Source organism: Nanorana parkeri, unplaced genomic scaffold, assembly GCF_000935625.1.
Source record: "Nanorana parkeri isolate BGI_ZX_2015 unplaced genomic scaffold, ASM93562v1 scaffold426, whole genome shotgun sequence".
In the NCBI taxonomy this organism is placed as follows: domain Eukaryota; kingdom Metazoa; phylum Chordata; class Amphibia; order Anura; family Dicroglossidae; genus Nanorana; species Nanorana parkeri.
Genome location: NW_017306694.1, coordinates 187,241 through 205,908, shown reverse-complemented (window position 1 = coordinate 205,908; position 18,668 = coordinate 187,241). Strand labels below are relative to the sequence as shown.

Sequence of the window (18,668 nt, the reverse complement as noted above, 5' to 3'; positions counted from 1 at the left end):
AAAAGTGAGGGATCAGCCCAGAGTAGCTTGTGAATGATCTCAAGGCAGTTGGGATCACAGTCACCAAACAAACCATTGGTAACACAATACACCGCCATGGCTTGAGATCTCTATAATTTTTTATCACAGGTGTATTCTAAATGATAGAGACAGAATATCAACCAAAAATCCAGAACAAACACAAATGATACAAATGTTATAAATGGAGTTGCAGTTCAGTAAGTAAAAGAAGTATTTGATCCCCTACCAACCAACAAGAATTCTGGCTCCTCCCACAGACTGGCTATGTGGTACACAGATGAGTCGTGTCACTTTAGGAAGGTGCTCCTAACGACAAATCGTTATGTATATAAAAGACACCTGTCCACAGAATCTCTTTCTTCCATTCAGACCTCACCGCCATGGGCAAGACCAAAGAGCTGTCGCAGGACGTTAGGGGCAAGACTGTAGACCTGCACACGGCTGGAATGGGCTACAAGACTATCATCAAGGAGCTTGGTGAGAAGGAAACAACTGTTGGAGAGATTATTGGCAAATGGAAGGAATACAAAATAACCACCAATCGCCTTCAGTCTGGAGCTCCATGGAAGATTTCTCCTCATGCGGTAAGGATGATCATGAGAAAAGTGAGGGATCAGCCCAGAACTACATGGGAGGAGCTTGTGAATGATCTCAAGGCAGTTGGGATCACAGTCACCAAACAAACCATTGGTAACACAATACACTGCCATGGCTTGAGATTCTGCATCGCCCACAAGGTCCCCCTACTCAAGAAGGCCCATGTACAGGCCCGTCTGAGGTTTGCCATTGAAGATCTAAATGATTCAGAGAAGGATTGGGAGAAAGTGCTGAGACCAAAATTGAGCTCTTTGGCATGAACTCGACTCGCTGTGTTTCGAGGAAGATAAATACTGACTATGACCTAAGAACCCCCTAAGTCAAGCACGGAGGTGGAAACATTATGCTTTGGGGCTGTTTCTCTGTTAAAGGTACAGGCTGACTTTGTCGCATTGAGGGGCCAATGGACGGGGCCATGTATTGTAAAATCTTGGATGAGAACCTCCTTTCCTCAGCCAGAACACTGAAGAGGGGTCGTATATGGGTCTTTCAGCATGACAATGACCCAAAACATATCGCCAAGGCAGCAAAGCAGTGGCTGTGAGATGTGCAAACCTGGTAACAACTGCAAGAAACGTCTTACCTCTGTGCTCGCCAACAAGCGTTTCTCCACCAAGTACTAAGTCATGTTCTGCTTGGGGATCAAATATACACTGAGTGGCCAGATTATTATGAGCACCCCATCAGTACTTCGTTGGGCCACGAGATGACTCCACAAGATGTTGAAAGGTGATGCGAGGAATCTGACACTGCACTGTTGCCCTTCTGTTGTCTTGTACCAGTCTTGCCACTCTCCGTTATGCCCTAACATTGACTAGACGGCCACAATTCGCACGTTCAGACCCAGATTTTCAGCTGACAGTCCAGTGTTTAAACACTTTAACAACAGCTGCTCTTGAACATTTAATGAATTCTGCTGTTTTGCTGATACTCGCTCCATGGCTCCGAGCGCCAACAATCATCCCACGTTCAAAGGCAGTTAAATCGCTTTCTTTACCCGTATCACTTCTATTGTCGTGGTAAACAACCTGCTTCCCTATTTATAATGGTCTGGCCCTCTAGCAACTTCAGCGTCAAATTATAGCTAATTTGCCTACAAACGTCAGGTGGTCATAATAATCTGGTAATCTGGCCACTCAGTGTGTATATATATATATATAGCAGAATTTAATGAGCTTCAAAAAATTTTACCTTTAAATTATTGTACATGTAAACCCAATCACTAGAATGTCATATCATCTTTGGAATGTTAATGTCATTTTAAAAGTCAGTTTGAATCCTGTTAATGCTGCAGATTTAATTATAATAATCCCGGGTGATCCCGCCATGTCTTGGTACTTCCTGTTGTAAGGTGACAATGCTCAGTCCCTGTCTCCCAGATCTGCTTCTGTCACCCTGTCATATATTTCCCAGTGAATATTGCAGGTGGCCTTCGAGTAGGCACCATCCTCTGCGGTCACTATCTGGAATGCACAAGCACAGTTCTGTATGAGGAGGTTAAATCTCTTTTCCTCCTTCGCAATGGCCTGAAAGTGAACAACTTAGCACCAAGTTGACTCTGTGGACCGTGACCGTGTACTGTGTATTAAAACAGTTGCTTGTAGTCTCAATAAGAAGACCGTGTGACAGGATCACAACACAGTAGCAACACTGTAAGACAAGGACAGAGCGTTGCCACCCCATAACGGGAAGTGCATGTACAAGGACCTCCCTGGCAGGATCAGGGATTATTTTATTTAATGCTGGAAATTTGAAGGAGAATTATGGGGTGAGTGAAAAACACTCATCCCCATAATTAGAGCCGACGTGTGACGCCGAAGCTGTCACACGTCGGCTCTATTGATTGGGAGGAGAGTGATCACATACTGCTGATCACTCACTTCCTGATCTTTTCCCTGCAGACGCAATGACTATCAATCACCACTCCCCCCAGGGGTCCCCTCGCTCCCCCCAGGGGTTCCCCGCTCCCCTCACAGATCTGGAAGAAATACAGAAAGCTCACCAGGATTCGAGGAAGAATGCACATGACTCTTGTATTTAGATGATTTTATCTTTTCCTGGAGTTCAGCTTTAAAGAGATTAAAAATGATTTTTGAAGTGATATGAACATGTTAAAGCTTCTAAGAGATTGTATTAATGAGGTTTACATCTTGTTAGGAACGTCTCGCACGCTCCTGCTCCTCTGCTGCCTGTCTCTGCCTCCCCGCTGTCCCCGATTTGGAGCGCCCCTTGGTCCCACTCTGCCGGCATCACCTCCTCAGCCCCTATTGGTCAGTGGCAGTGGCGGCACTCTCCTTCACTTGGCTAGCCCCTATAGCACCCATCGGCCTCTGTTCGAACACCAGGAGCCCAGGACCGATAGTCCACATACATCATATTAACAAATCTATATCAATTAGACATGTAACCCCGAAAAAAAATTGTTTAGTTTTGTTTCGGATGGATTTGGATTTTAAGTTCTTTAATTTTTTGGATTTCGGATCCAAAATTTGATTCGGTTCTTTATCCATATTTCAGATCCGCCTGAATTTTCGTTTTGGAACAAAGTCACATTACTCTGCCTGTAATGCAACCCCCAACAGTCCCAAAAAAAACCCACCTGATTGGCCAGAGAACAGTCACATGCCCAATTAATTAATGGACGAATCAAAATTTTTGTTAATGCGCGCCATTCAAACACATTAGAATTCGGAAATTTGGATGCATCCGATTGGCTGAATTTAAAGAAAGTTGTTTGTATAGCCATTCGGAACAAAACAAAATGTACATGTCTGATATAAATATGTGCAAATGATAAAAATTTGTTTTGGACGAAATGAACAAAAACGAAAAAAAAAAAATGTTATGCTATTTCGGATTCGGAGGCAACGAACCTTGGAATCCGAAACCTCCGGATCCAAAACCGCACATGTAAAGATAAGAACGCTTGCACACCGTCATCCTGGAGGCGTCCCACGCCTGTTGTGGGGCACCACTATCTTGGTGTAGATCTTGGTGTAGATCTTGGTATATACCTAGATGGCGGCGTTCATACCGGCACGTGATGTCACCCAACACCGCGCATTCGCGGTGTCTTGTGACATCATGTGCCCCTCCTCGGAGATGTCGGCAGAACGCGCCAGTGGCCAATATGGCTGCTGAGCGTTCTGTTAATGAATTACTATGTGCCTGAATATGTTTTTCGTATATATGTGCCATATAATAATTCGTTCACTCAGAATCGGACGAACCGGCAAATCAACGGAACTTCGTTCCGAATGCACACGTCTAAAAAATATATGTACAGCGCTAAAAGAACTCCAAAAAATAATACATAAATACTGTGTACTAAACCTCAGCTGCAACTTAAATATCTCAATAAGATATTAACAATAGGAAATATTTCCTTTACATTATGTTGCTGATATGATCAGTATGTATATGAACAATATCAGTATATAATTACATAATATAATCAGCATAGCACATGATCAGTATGTATATGAACAATATCAGTATATAACAATATAATATAATCAGCATAGCACATGATCAGTATGAAATAATTAATTTTTCACATGCAAGGAAAATACAATTTATCAGACGCATTTAATTTACATTAACAGGCACTTTTATTGGTAATTTGCATAATTCTTAATGGAAAGTGACTATTAGGGGTCTGTTTATAACCAATTCGCAGAGCCATTAGCCTTACAAATCTTTATTTTATTCAAACAGATGGAAAAATTATGGTTCTTAGATTTACTATATATTTTTTTCCAGGTTGAATGTAGGTAATGTAATACCGCATTATGGCCACTAGATGGAAATGAGGAGCATAGGTAATAAATACTTATTATCTATACTCATCACCTCCATCTAGTGGCCATAATACAGTATTACATTACATACATTCAACCTGAAAAAAAAATATGTATATATATACTGTAGAATGTTCATTTTTGTGCCTATTTGCACAGAAAGACTCTTGTGGCCTGAGAAGAATATAGATCTAAGAAGGAATTGGATATACATAGACCCCCTCAGTGTCTATGGGGAATTGTACCATGTGTGGGAATTGACCAGGAAAAAAAAAAATTGGCACCCAGAAACAGTATTTGATAGCTGGAAATGTGCCATGAATAATTGACAGATGATAAGAAATTCTGAAGAACTTATTATAGCTCACCTCTTATAAGGTCCTCATTGTGTATCTGGAGTAATGTTTGCAGAGCTGTGAGTCAGCATAGTAGATGATCCCAAGGACTGGTGAATAAAACAAATATTTCCTTCATAAAATCCCGAAAATTATGAAATCGTGTTTTATGATGGATGTAAAGTTGTGCGGAAATTCATTTTATTAAAGAGAACTATGGGGAAAACTTTTTTCGTCATAGTTCTCTTTAGGGTCACAGGAGGACATTTTCTATTGTCCTCCTGTGACCCAAAACACAGTATATAGCGGACTATAGCCTGCCATATGCTGACAGTGCAGAGCCATGCTGCAGCCAGGACGGATCCTGACAATATTTTCGGGATCCTCCCCGCCACCTGATTGACAGCTGACTCTGCCTCTCTAGAGCCAGAGCCAGCTGTGCCTGCCCCTTTCCATGTTCGTCCCTCCATTCAGCGCTGGAGGATCGGAGAGGGGAGGAGGTAATCCCTGCAGGGAGCTGAGACTGACACTCTCTGCAGGGAGATGATGGGCAACTGAGTGATCAGCTGTATGTGATTGCTCACTTCCCGATCAATAGAGCCGACGTGTGACAGCTGCCGTGCCATGCCAGCTTTAATTATGGGGATGAGTGTCATTCACTTTCCCCATAATTCTCCTTTAAATTAAATCACTGATATTATCAACACCGGTCAATAGTTTGCCTGCTAACTAGAAGGGGCATGCTGGCTGGAACCTGTAGTACCTCTGCTGAAAGAGCAGTGATGTTGCTCCTGTAAAATATAACTTATATCTGGAGAGCGGTGATGTCACTCCTGTATAATATATCTTATATCTGGAGAGTGGTGATGTCACTCCAGTGGCGTCACAAGGGGGGTGCGGCCCGCACCCGGGTGACACCATTAGAGGGGTGACACCAAAATGATTCACAGTCATTTTGGTGTCACCCCCCTCTGAAAAGTCGGGCGCTCGGTCATGGACCGAACGCCCGACAGTATCAGGAGAGAGGAGGGGACCCGGCGGCATACCTTATCCCGCCGGGTGACTGTCCCCTCCTCTCTCTGCTGGCGTCCATCACCAAGATGGCCACCGGCAGGTATCAGAATACTGCCGCACGTGCGCGATGACGTCATCGCGTGCGCGCGTGGTGACGTCAAGCGCGTGCGCGGTGACGTCTCGGTGGGGTGACACTCCGTTACCACTCCGGGTGTCACCCAGCCTCGGGACGCCCCTGTGTCACTCCCGTATAATATATTCTAACTTCCCCACCTCTGTGTCTTTGGTCCCCTTTCTCTTAAGGTGCCCATACACTGGCCGAATTTCGACTGGTTTTTAACCACCTCCCGGCCGGCCGTTGTAACAGAACAGCGGGCCAGGAGCTTTCTGGATGTAACAGGCCTGTTAGCCCCGCCCACACCCACGCGGCTCGCACGAGCAGGAAGCAGCCTGGATTTAAAAACTGGCAGCGATGCCTGTGTACATCAATCGCTTGTATAACGTGCCGGTGTGCAACCCCCTTCCGCAACCCCCTCCACTGGTCCCGAGCTCCACTGTGCCCGGTGCGAGCCTGGGACCAGCATGGTGGCTCTGTGACAGGGGATCACAGGGAGCTCGGTACATGATCTCACTCCGGTCCGCTCTCCGCTGTCAGAATGCGTATGTAATGTATATTATATCACTTCCACATTCTTGTGTCACTCTCCAGCTTCAGAAGCTGGAGAGAAGCTGATGAAGCAGATCTCTGCTTCATCAGCTTCTTCAGGGGGGTCCTAGTAGAGATTAGGGGTCATCCTCTTTGCTATCACAAAGGGGGGTTTCTTAGCCCAATTTTGGGTATGGTAATATTTTGCGATTTCGTGGGTGCGCGCAATTTTAAGGCTTGACATGTTTGGTGTCTATTTACCCGACGTGACCCCGTCTTTTATATTTTACCAAAAAATTGGGTAATAAAAATTATATTATAATGTAAAAAATTGTTTTCAAAATTTTCAGTTATTTTTCCTTAATATAGTAAAAAATAAAAATCCCAGTGGTGATTAAATACCACTAAAGAAAGCTCTATGTGTCCCCAAAAAATTGTATAAAACTAATTTCAGTGCATCGTTGCATGACGGAATAAATGTCAAAAGTCAAAGTACTGCAGCATGAATACTAGACATGTGCGATTTGTTCCGTTCCCAATCGAAAATCGGACGAAATTTCGGAAATTCAGAGATTCGGATGTATCCGAGTTCCGAATTACAGATATAACGAATGCAAACGAATCTGAATTTCCGAGTACGAAATTGGTTAGCAGTAATCTGTACGAAATTTCGTTTGTTGGAAGAAATTTCGCTGCAGCAAAGTGACATTTGAGAGAAAAAAATTATCTTAAATGTCACTTTGCTGCAACGAACGAACAAAACGAAAATGAAACTATAATGCCGTACAGACAACCGCGTCCGAATCTGAATCCCGAAAAACGAAATAACGCAAAATCCGAATCAAAACAAAATCATTTTTTTGCTAATGCACATGTCTGGTGAATATTGAAAAATGGCCTGGCCAGGAAGGGGGTGTAAACACCTGGTCAGTAAGTGGTTAATGTACCGGCCGACAGTGTGTGGGGCTTTCGGCATTCCTCGGTCAGCTGAAGGAAGGAGTCGGCTGGAAAATCTCTGTGCGATCAGTGCCGGCAGCCAATGAGCACAATGAGCGGCACCTGTCAGAATACAATGTACACAGCGGCAATTCCTCGATGGACGCGCTGTTTGTGTTGTTGGAGGAATCGCGTCAATTTCTTCCCTTCAGCCCAAAAGAAATTGACAGGTGTATTGCCAGCTTTAGACTGTAAGCTCTTTGGGCCGGGTCCTCCTCACCTACTGTTTCTGTATGTCAATGATGCTTCTCAGTGTTTCTTACTTGTCTTGTCTATGCGATTGTACAGCGCTGTGGAATATGTTGGCGCCATATAAAAGATTGCAATATGGTCTCCAGTCATGTGATGACTGTAAATTGAACCGACGTTGGTTATTATATCACATCGGTTGGTCGTGCTGCGGTCACAGTGACACAGCTAATTCGACAATCATCATTATCTGGTTCATTGTAACCCCCGCGTGTCTATTATTGCGATCCGGACTGACGAGTGAATTGCTTTCTGTCCTCGTTATCAGGACGATAAGCGGGATTGTCGGCGCTCAGATATACGGGGCCACTTGTCACATTTCAGGGATAGACGGATCTTGTGGGGTCAGCGGGTTTCTGTTTCTGGAATTGTTACATAAGAGTCCCCCGAGCCGTCATGTGTCACGTTTATAACAGGTCCGATATGATTGTAAATGTTTCAATCAATAGTAATTAACTGGCCATAAAAGATCATAAAACTCTCTGATAAGTCGTGTTTGTAATCAAAAAAATTGGCCGCAGCCCAGAGACTTTCAGTATATTAACCCCGAGCGCCGTCCTCAAGTGCTGTTGCATCTCAGTGGAGCATCTGACAAGCAGCCCTCGTCTGCGATCCTCCACCATGTCCACCGACAGCGACCTCATCCACTTCTTCAACGGAATCCCCTTCACCACGCGCTCTTCCGCCGAGCTCCTGAAATCTCTGGACGCGTTCCAGGCCCGCGAGGATGACATCCTTCTCGTCTCCTATCCCAAATCCGGTACTCCACTCTGTTCTCTGTTAATTACTTACTACAAATATTTTGTATGATTTTAGAAATATTTGGAAACATTTCTGCATAATGCTCCTGATGTTGTGGCGACCGGCGCCGTCTGTTGCCTGAAACGTGACAGGAACCAAAGTTATGAATGAGATGGTAAAAAAACAAACAAAAAAAAAAAACAATCTTTTTTTTATACAAGTGTTTCTTTTTATATATTTACATAGATGTGTTTTTTTAAGTTAAAGAAAAACCACATGCAAAACTTTTCTTCTTTTAGATGAAATGGGGAGGGATGAAGCACGATCAAGTCCTCTAATTTTCTGTCCTGGTGACACCATGAGCATTGCTGTGAGATGGACTTCCTGTTTGGATGGACATCCTTTTAGGATGCGTTGTTTATATATTCTTTATTAGATTCCCCATTAGAGTTGCCACCTGTCCGGGCTTCACTCAGACAGTCATGGTTTTAGGCCAGCTGACACACGGACACAAGATGTCAGGAGGAAAGGAGCAACCACGGGGTTCTGGTGTACCTGCTCACTTGCAGCAACTCTTCCTGCAAAGTAAAGGTGTAGACCTCTGTTGTGACTGGGCTCTGATAGGTCGTACATTTCCAATTTCTCTCTCTCTCTCTCTCTCTCTCACACACTAGATGTCACTCCTCGCTGTCTTCTCCCTCTCCTCTGGCTGTCTTTTCTTGCTCTCCTCTCTCTCCTGGCTGTCTCCCCTCGCTCTGTCTCCTCACGCTCTCTTTCCTGGTTGTCTCTCCTCTTTCTCTCCCGGCTGTTTCTCCTCTCTCTCAGCTGTCTCTTCTCTCTCTCCCTGACTTTTTCTCCCCTCTCTCCAAGCTGTCTCTCATCTCCATCTCCTGGCTGTCTCTCCTCTCTTTGACCTGGCTGTCTCTCCTTGCTTTCTCTCTTGGCTGTCGCTCCTCTCTCTCCCTGCTGTCTCTCCTATCTCTCTCTCCCAGCTGTCTCTTCTCTCTCTCTGACTCTCCCAGCTGTCTCTTCTCTCTCTCTCACTCTCCCAGCTGTCTCTTATCTCTCTCTCCTCTCTCTCTCCCAGCTGTCTCTCCTCTCTCTCTGACTCTCCCAGCTGTCTCTTCTCTCTCTCTCACTCTCCCAGCTGTCTCTTATCTCTCTCTCCTCTCTCTCTCCCAGCTGTCTCTCCTCTCTCTCTCTCCCTGGCTGTCTCTCCTTAAGCTGCCTACACACCTTACAATTTATCTGCAGACTTTCTGTGGTCAGATGGAAAAGGTGCAACAGATTCCTCCATCTACACTTAACTGTGTGGATGGAGTAATCTCCACCTGGGCCAATCTGTTGCACTTTTTCCATCTGACCACAGAAAATCGGCAGATAATTGTAAGGTGTGTAGGCACCTTTACTCTCTCTGCTGGCTGTCTTCACTTTTTCTCCGGGCCGTCTCCCCTCTCCATCCCTGGCTGTTTCTCTTGCTCTCTCTCCTGGCTGTCTCTCCTCTCTTCCCGGCTGTTTCTCCTCACTCTCTCCTGGCTATCTCTCCTCACTCTCCTGGCTGTCTCTCCTCTCGCTGTTTCTCTTTTCTCCCCGATGTCTCTCCGCACTCTCTCCTGGTTTCACTTAAAGAAAAGGTGGCAACCCTATTTGCCATTAACGGAATATTTATATGCAGGGAAGGGACACTGGGGGTTATCAAAGGGTTTGCTCACAGCAAAGGTTGTCATCGTGACAGGAAGTAAGAGTAGTTCTTGCCGCAAGATTTCAACAAATTGTAACATTTCCCTACTCCATGTAAATCTCAAAAAGTTTAAATGCCAACCAATCACCAGTTGAAGGAGTTTGCATGGAAGACTGACAACACTGCTGCTAAATGCAATGCAACGGCTTGGTGTTGTCAGCCTGCCACAGGATGTGCTATTACAGGATACATTTTCAGATAAGAAGTGTTGCAGCCAATCCACAAACAATGGTTTCCCTAATGTAGAACTATGGCTTCTCATTACAGTTTTCTCTTAGTTCCATAAATACCTCTTAGTCCTGCAAGTAATGTTCAGTGAATGCAGCTTCCTGGTATGGGGTGACAACAATGCTGCACTGATCCTGAGATCAGAGCAGAGTTGTCACTCTCATGAAGGTTGTGCTGCCTATACTACAGTGGCAGGAGGTACTACAGGCACTGCTGATTCACAGGCCTGAAGCTTGTCAATCATCACCGTGCCACATCATGTGACTTTAATATCAATTTAATACATAGTGGATCAAACTTATTGTTAACCCTTGGTCACCCAGGCACTCACTGGCTTGCTGAGATCATGAAGCACCTCTACACTGCCAAGGTCACCCTCACCTCGCCCATCGAATTCGGAGATGTCTCAAAACTGGAAGAGATGGACAACATCGGAACCAAGAGGATCATCCCGACACACCTCGGCTACGACATGCTCCCCGGAGACTTCAAGGCCAAGAAGTGCAAGGTGAAACATGGAGGGCAGGACATATGTAGATGTATGGAGATGCGGCTCCACTGCAGTGAAAGGGTTAACACCTAGCTGTATATATTGAGGCAACGATGTATCATCCTATATCCCCTTTGTGATTGGTCGTTATAAAACAAAGGGGAGATAGGATGATACATGTTGATGGGAGAGGGATTGAACCAGGGAAGGAAACATATAAGCAGATGTAGCCCCATTCCAAGGGTTAATAATATTTTCCCCCAAAGTTCTTCTTTAAGCCTTAAAAAAAGGCACCTGAGTGTATAAAGTAGAACAATGGCTACATTTTTATTTTTCATTTTGAGAAGAGGATGGACGGGTCTGATCCCTGTCCTGGGATTTTATTGCTTTATTGAAGAAAAGGGGCTTTTTTATGTTGCTCTTTGTAAGGCGGCAGCCAAGTGCACAATAAGTGGTGACACGCTCCATGGGGGTAATGCCTCAAGGTTTGTAGAAAAAAAAAAGGCTCAAAGTATAGAAACAAATGTACCAAAGTATGGCTGACGGTCCAGATTAAATGTGCTTGTCACAGCCACCAACGCGTTTCGGTGGGTTCCATTGGGTGCTCCCCATCAGGGTTTAATGATGCTGGACTGCTAATAAAGGTCTGGGCAATAATGTGGGGAATAAAAATATAAATAACAGTACAAGATCTGCTTTTGTTGTCAGGGTTTTATTGGCGTTTGGGCCCTGGGGAGATTCCCCTTTAATACCTGTCCTGGTAATACACTCAATGCATTTTGTTACCATTATATCCAAAAAAGAAAAAAGTTTGAGCTGGAGCTCCCCTTTAACCCTTGAGTTAATAAGCGCTGGAGGCCATATGGCTGAGCAGCTGACAGTGTCTTCATTTTCTAAATTTAGTAATAATTCTGCTATTTAATGCAGATATCATATAGATGAAACATGGGACAGTGTATGGTATATAGAGGGATGTAGGTGGCATATTGCCCCCTGGCGGCCATGTGTGGTAATGTTTCATTTCTCTATTATAATTATTATTATTATTATTATTATTAGGGATGCACCGATACTAGTATCAGTATCTGTACCAATGCCGAGTATTTGGGCGAGTACTCGTACTCGCCCTAAAATGGTGACGAGGGAGCATGGAGCCGGGTTACCGGCCAATCAGGAAGCTGTATTTCTATTAAATTGTAATAGTAATACAGATAACACAGACACATAAAACATAATGGGGGGAATTTATCAAAACTTAAGACAAAATCTGGAGCAGTTGGCAACCAATCAGCTTCTCTCTTCAGTTTGCTCAGGTAAGATTTGAAAATGAAAAGAGAGGAGCTGATTGGCTGCAGTGCAAATATGCCCCACATTTTGTCTGCTCCGGTTTTGATAAATTCCCCCAAAATGAGTGACGAATATGTGCAGTTATACTGCGAGACATCGACATACAGAAGAAGATGCTTGCGGAGTCCATAGAAGCTTACAATCTAATCTGGTGATACCAAAGATATCCATCTTCATAAGATGTTTAGCATTGGCTGACACAATAAAGACAATTGAACAGTTCCTAATACTTTAAATTGAGATTTTCTACACTTGATGTATCTTTCGTACTAGCTTCTGTTGAAGACTTGACACATTTCTCCAGGGAATTATGTGCCAGAAGCCACTGACGCATTTCAGAATTTCATTGACGGTTCTATTGGCTGTTGTATCTGTGATATGTTACGTGTAATCTCAGGAATAATAAATTTCTACACATTGAAGATTGATTAGGGCATATGTTGATGTTATGTGATTGTCACCGATAATAAGACTGTAATGTCACCATTTCAGGCCATCTACATCATCCGGAACCCCAAAGACACGGCCGTCTCCTTATTCCATTACTACAAAGACAACCCCAACCTGCCCACCATCGGCATGTGGAGCACGTATTTCGATATGTTTCTACAGGGACAAGGTGAGCCATAACGACTGTTTCTGTTGATGCTGAAGATTTGCGTCCCATGTGTATTGTGTGGGTTATAATTAGATTATATTGGGAAATTTTGCCTTCCAGTAGATCTGAAGCCAGAAATGTTTTCTCATTTTGAATAGAACATGGAAGAGTTAGAACCCTTTTGAGGTTTATATTTGGTAACCGTGCTCCATTGGGAGACTTCCTGTCCTGGAGTGAACATGGCTTCACCTGATTCATTAAGCTACATTGGGGGCGGCCATGGGCACGGTAGCAGTCCCCCGTCACCAGCATTAGAGAACAGAGCTAATATCAGGGGTTCCATGACCTTAAGGAGAATCTCCACCATCAGCACCCCCAGAGTCACCATCAAGGGAATGAAGTACAGCCAATACACCGTAGTATTATAGATCAGTACAATAAAACAAACCTGCAGTCTGCCTGATCTTTCCTTCCCCGTGTAACCGATCTTCCTGTGTGTGTCGCAGTTGTGTGCGGATCCTGGTTTGACCACATCCTGAGCTGGGAGGAGCACCGTAACGAGATGGGGACTCTATTCCTCTACTATGAATCCATGAAAAAGGTTTGTGCCGTTATCTAAAGATTGATTGATAAGTTCCTTCGATTATCAGTATTCTATGACATATTCTTTCTGTGTGATTGGCCTGATTGGACGATTATTCAAATTGAAATTAAACACTGCGACAAATTCCAGATTGTTACCGTAACATTTACCTGGAAGCGACATGTGATGGGACATTCGCAGCTTTGCTTTCCTGCTGCTCCATATTTCCACACATGTTATATTCCCATATAGAACTGCTACTATGATATACATTGTGTCAATAAGATATACAATGACTGCGAGTAGCCAATCAGAAACCAGCACTCCCGCCATGATGAAAATATGATGTAAATGCTTGCGTCTGTGTTAACGCATTTTGCCACTCCTCTCAGAATCCCTTTAAATCGGTGAGGAAGATCAGCTCATATCTGGGGATAAACATGAATGACAACGAAATCCACGAAATCTGCAAGAAAACGTCATTTTCGGAGATGAAGGACAACGTGGAGAAAGAAGTCAGCGACCCGAATCACACCGTGTGCTCCCTGACCTCCAACCGTAGACTGATCTTCCGAAAAGGTGGGAGACCCCAAATCCTGTGCAGGCAATAGAACCTCAAGCTGAACCCCATCCCCCCTTATCCCCCAGAGGGGACATCGGCCCCTTCCTGATAGGTTCAGGCTTTTGTGTTCTTCAGTTGGATACAGATAGGTTCAATTAAGAAAACGTTACAACCAGGATAAGGAGCGGTATCTTCAGTCATGAAAATTACTGTGTTCATAAAATTCTATTGGTCTATGGCCAGCTTTAGATACAGGAACCGAGCTCACTGACCTGGGGTGGGGCAGTTTTGGGAATCTCAGGATGGAACCATTTTACTTTTGAAAGGCTCCAAGAGTCTTCCTCTAGACCAGTGGTTCTCAACCTGTGTAACCTCAGGACCCACATTTGTCCTCGGTCATTAAAGGGGTTCTAAACCCTCCGGTTTTTTTGCTTATATCTACTGCTAGCAAGCAGTAGATATAGGCAAGAAGTGTAAAAAAAAAAAAAACCCGCTTAAAATCATTTTAAACTTACCTCGTTATCGCCGCTCGTCCCGGAGCCGAGAATCAGGAACTGCTCGTACGGCCGCAAAGGATCTTGGGGCGGGCGCATGCGCAGTTCCGATTCTCGGCCGAGAGACGAGCAGAGACGCAAGGTAAGTCTATGGACGCGTGCACCCGCCTTCAGACACCGCTGGATCGGAGAGACAGAGCAGTCAGCGCTGGGTCGGAGTGACGTCACACAGCTGGAGGGACACATGAAAACATGGGGAAAGAAGAGGAAGATCGGATTAAGAGACATCATTTAAGGTAAGTGCTAACATTTACATTGGGGGAGGGAAATTTTTTTTGACTTTAATGCCACTTTAAGTCACGACAAACAAGTCGCGCTGCAATGGAAAGCATGGCACTGTGGTACTGCGCATTCCGGTGCGGGCGATTGAACTGTGGGTGGGAGGTGCGTTTGCGGTGCCATTCAAATGAATGGCAACCCAATGTTCCTCCCACACCAGAACGCGTAGTAGATGCGATTGCACAGTACAGTGCGATAATCGCAGGGGACTTTTCGATGAACGCACTGTACTAGTGTGAACAGGCCCTCAAAAACACTGACAGATGCACAACCACAGACACAACAAATAAATGTTTTTATTTGTTTTTAAGATCCACCCAGTCTCCCTACCTTCCGAGAACTGGAGTGGATCCTCAGCCTGGGGTCCAGTGTGGGCTGTTGTGCTGTGACGGAGCTCCATCCATACGTGTATTGGTTGTACAGCTCCCTTGTGCGCCCTGTAAAGGTGCTGGGAGCCAGAATGCGACGTCACTCCGGTCCAGGCTCCTCTACTGGACATGCGAGGGAGCTGTAAGCAATGCATGTGCGGATGAGCTCCCTCGAGGCCATAGCTCCAGCCCACCCCACCGCAAACTTACACTCGGCGCCGGTCAGCATATTTTAAATGGCTGTTTGGTGCGAGAACTGACAGTGCTGCGCTATGGGGGAGGCTTAGGAGCCTCTCACCTAGAAAAGTGTAAGGCATGTGGGGACCCACTGAACACAGGGTCGCGACCCACTTTTGGGTTATGAGCCACCAGTTGAGAACCAAGGCTGCAGACCAAATCTGCAACCATTGTTAGAGGAGACTGAGGAAATGCTTCCTCCTGCCTGCAGCAGACTGATCACTGGGGGAGAGGAGACTGAGGAAATGCTTCCTCCTGCCTGCAGCAGACTGATGACATCATCTCGGCCTAGGCAAAGGCACTGATTTGAGCTCAAGGATGGCTTTTTAATGTTAAATGGTGGAGATTTCTGAAAAATGATACAGTTGCCGTATATTGTGACATGACAGGATATTCATTCATGCACACTTGTAAAGTTACCAACAGGTCCACTTTAACTATGTAATGATGTTACGCAGGCACTGTTTGTTCAGAGATCACTGTCAATGTATAGGGATAGTCATGTACACCAGGGGTGCGCAAACTTCGGCTCTCCAGCTGTGGTGAAACTACAAATCACATGATGCACAACAGCTGGAGGGCTGGAGTTTGCCCACCCAAAGTGGGTGAGAGCAATGCAAATCATGGTGGGACAATCTCACCTCTTGAGTCCCCAAAACAGTTGGTCCTATCCACCTGGACCTGAAATATCATCTTTTTGTTACTTTGTGTAATCAGAGATTTCTCTCCTGTCACAGGCACTGTCGGGGAATGGAAGCAGTATTTCTCCACCAAGCAGAACAGGCTGTTCGACGAGCTCTACAACACCAAAATGAATGCCAGCTGCCTGGCCAAGAATATCCACTATGAGAACTGAGTGCACCGCTCAACAATCAGACTCTATTGTTACCAAGAGACTTCTTCTCACCGGGCAGACTGGCACAGGAAAGGTCAAAGACAAGGCAAACGCTCAGACAGTTCTTAAAGGATGCATCCACCTTGTGGTGGGACTTTACCCTGACTCCTCGATATCCTACCAATCTGAGAACTGGCACATTTACTGCATTGTCCACTGAATCCACAGGGCGGCGCTGTGTGTCTGCCCTGGGGCTGAGTCATCAATGCCCCTAGGTTAGGGGCCAATGATAATATTCAATGCTCTGTCTGAAAATTTCTATCATTTACCTTCTGAAGAATTACCTCAGGTCCTGTAAAGTGACGTCCACCACCTGTATAAGTTTGGGGTGTTATAATCACCCTACAAGCAATCACTAGGACAAACTCCAGCCCAGGTCACATGATCTCTGCTGGAGGGGCTCAAACAGTCAAGAAGAGCAAGCCAATCAGCAGTTCTGCTTAAACAGCTCTTCCCCCCTTCCACGGTGACCACATGACCAATGCAGAGGCATCCATCATATGACCATCCCCAGAGGAAAGAAGAGCTTCCAGGAACTGTCCCTATAAACTTGGGAGTTAAAATCACCCTCTGAGCAATCGCAGAGACATCATACACCCGTCACATGTCCTTGAGCGTAGGTCACATGAGCTCTGCTGGAAGGCCTCAGACGGTCAGGAACATCAGGCCCATTAGCAGCTCTGCTTCCAAAGCGACCACATGATCAATGCTGTAGCCTCCATCACGTGACCACCTCCAGAGGAAAGAAGAAATTCCAGGACTCAATAATATAATATATGACTTTTCTAACATTTAATAATGCCTTAGGGTAGGGGTAGGCAAATTCTGGCCCTCCAGCCTTTGTGGAACTACAAATCACATGAGGCATTGCAAGATTCTCACAGCCACAAGCAGGACTCCCAGAGACAGATGCATTATGGGATTTGTAGTTTCACCACAGCTGGAGGGCCAGTTTGCCCACACCTTTTAAAAGCTTAGAAATACATGCCCGGTGGAGGACACCTAAGTGTGTTTTAAGACATCTCTAATGCAGCATTAAGTATGAAAATAGACTCAGCTGTGTCTCCCTCCCCCCCCCGCTATTTTGATGTTTAAAGTCTATGCAAACACCAACGAATCTCTCTTATTTGGTAAATATACAATTGAAAATACATGTTGATCCTGCGATCTTGTGAGGTGAAAACTTCCTGTGTTCTATACCTTGTGCTGCACTCTTATTAGATACCCAGGTATCTCTGTGAATTACACAACACCTGCACCCTATAAGGACCGGGATAGAGGGAGGTGTTCTGTAGCCCTGCCCCATAGTGACATTGCTGCTCATTCAAAGAGTACGGTGAGCGAGTGTTGTCATCCTAGGACAGGAAGTGTGCAACTGGCAGGATCACCAGGTGAAAACAAAGGCCAGAGCTTGAGCTGCATTTGTAGAAACTTGTAAATAGGAAAGATTTGATTACCTGAGTGACATTCCCGGGGCTGCAGAACATGGAGAGCTCCCATTGTGTCATCTGCCAGTGTATAGAAACATCTGCAGATTGATAACAAAAATGGAGGCCTGACGGTAGAAACTCGCTTCTGCATTCCCTGTTGTGTAGTTTTGTATTTTCCGTGTTTTGTTTCTTTCAATAAACTAGTTTATATTCTTACAGAGTTTCCGAGTGTTCAGTTATAATATGACAGTACGGAGCAGATCAGGGTAGCCAAACCCCGGCCCTCCAACTGTGGTGAAACTACAAATCCCATGATGCATCTCTCTCATGTCTGAGAATCTTGCAATGCCTCATGGGATTTGTAGTTCCACCACAGCTGGAGGGCCAGAGTTTGGCTACCCCTGGAGTAGATCATCATAGAACAGGGGTGGGATGTTCCACTGCATGGAACAGGGAGGGGAAGGATAAGCTCCTCTATTTTATTTGCCAGACTTCTAGCGTTGGTGTACATACATTTAATTCCTCTCTTTTTGTGGGACAAAAGTTTACTACCTTGTTGTTCCCCACTATTTTTATTGTTATTATTCTGCCTTGATTTCGGTCGTCCGTTGGTAGTTATACTTACATGTGCCAACGGATTTCCTATATTGACTGGAGTGAGCCCACTATTATTAACTCCTTTTTTACTGTTGTTACCTAGATCATCACCTACAAAATTACAATTGACACAAATATTTTAGCTTTGGGTGACGTAAAGAATAAGCACAGCATTGCGTTACATCATCCACCACGTAACTCCTCGCAGCCGCTTTACTGCATCTACTATGTAACTCCTCATAGTTGCTTTACATCATCCACCACACTACTCCTCGCAGCCGCTTTACTGCATCTATTATGTAACTCCTCATAGCTGCTTTACGTCATCCGCCATACAACTCCTCATAGCTGCTTTACGTC

General features: G+C 44.9%; 1 protein-coding gene across 1 annotated transcript; it reads left to right on the top strand.

The window, feature by feature from the left end:
- The first annotated feature begins 8,279 nt into the window (after positions 1–8,279).
- Positions 8,280–16,242, top strand: LOC108789882 (sulfotransferase 6B1-like). The gene is made up of 6 exons (XM_018560019.1): positions 8,280–8,418; positions 10,692–10,876; positions 12,698–12,824; positions 13,310–13,404; positions 13,779–13,965; positions 16,124–16,242. Exons 1-6 carry the CDS (start codon positions 8,280–8,282, stop codon positions 16,240–16,242), a joined length of 852 nt encoding a protein of 283 aa, XP_018415521.1.
- Positions 16,243–18,668: the final 2,426 nt, after the last annotated feature.

Bases quoted from the DNA above. Each gene is read 5' to 3' on its own strand.
- LOC108789882 (XM_018560019.1), top strand. From the start codon at position 8,280: ATGTCCACCGACAGCGACCTCATCCACTTCTTCAACGGAATCCCCTTC. The intron at 13,405-13,778 runs GTTTGTGCCGTT...CACTCCTCTCAG, and splicing joins ACTATGAATCCATGAAAAAG to AATCCCTTTAAATCGGTGAG. The intron at 13,966-16,123 runs GTGGGAGACCCC...CTCCTGTCACAG, and splicing joins TAGACTGATCTTCCGAAAAG to GCACTGTCGGGGAATGGAAG.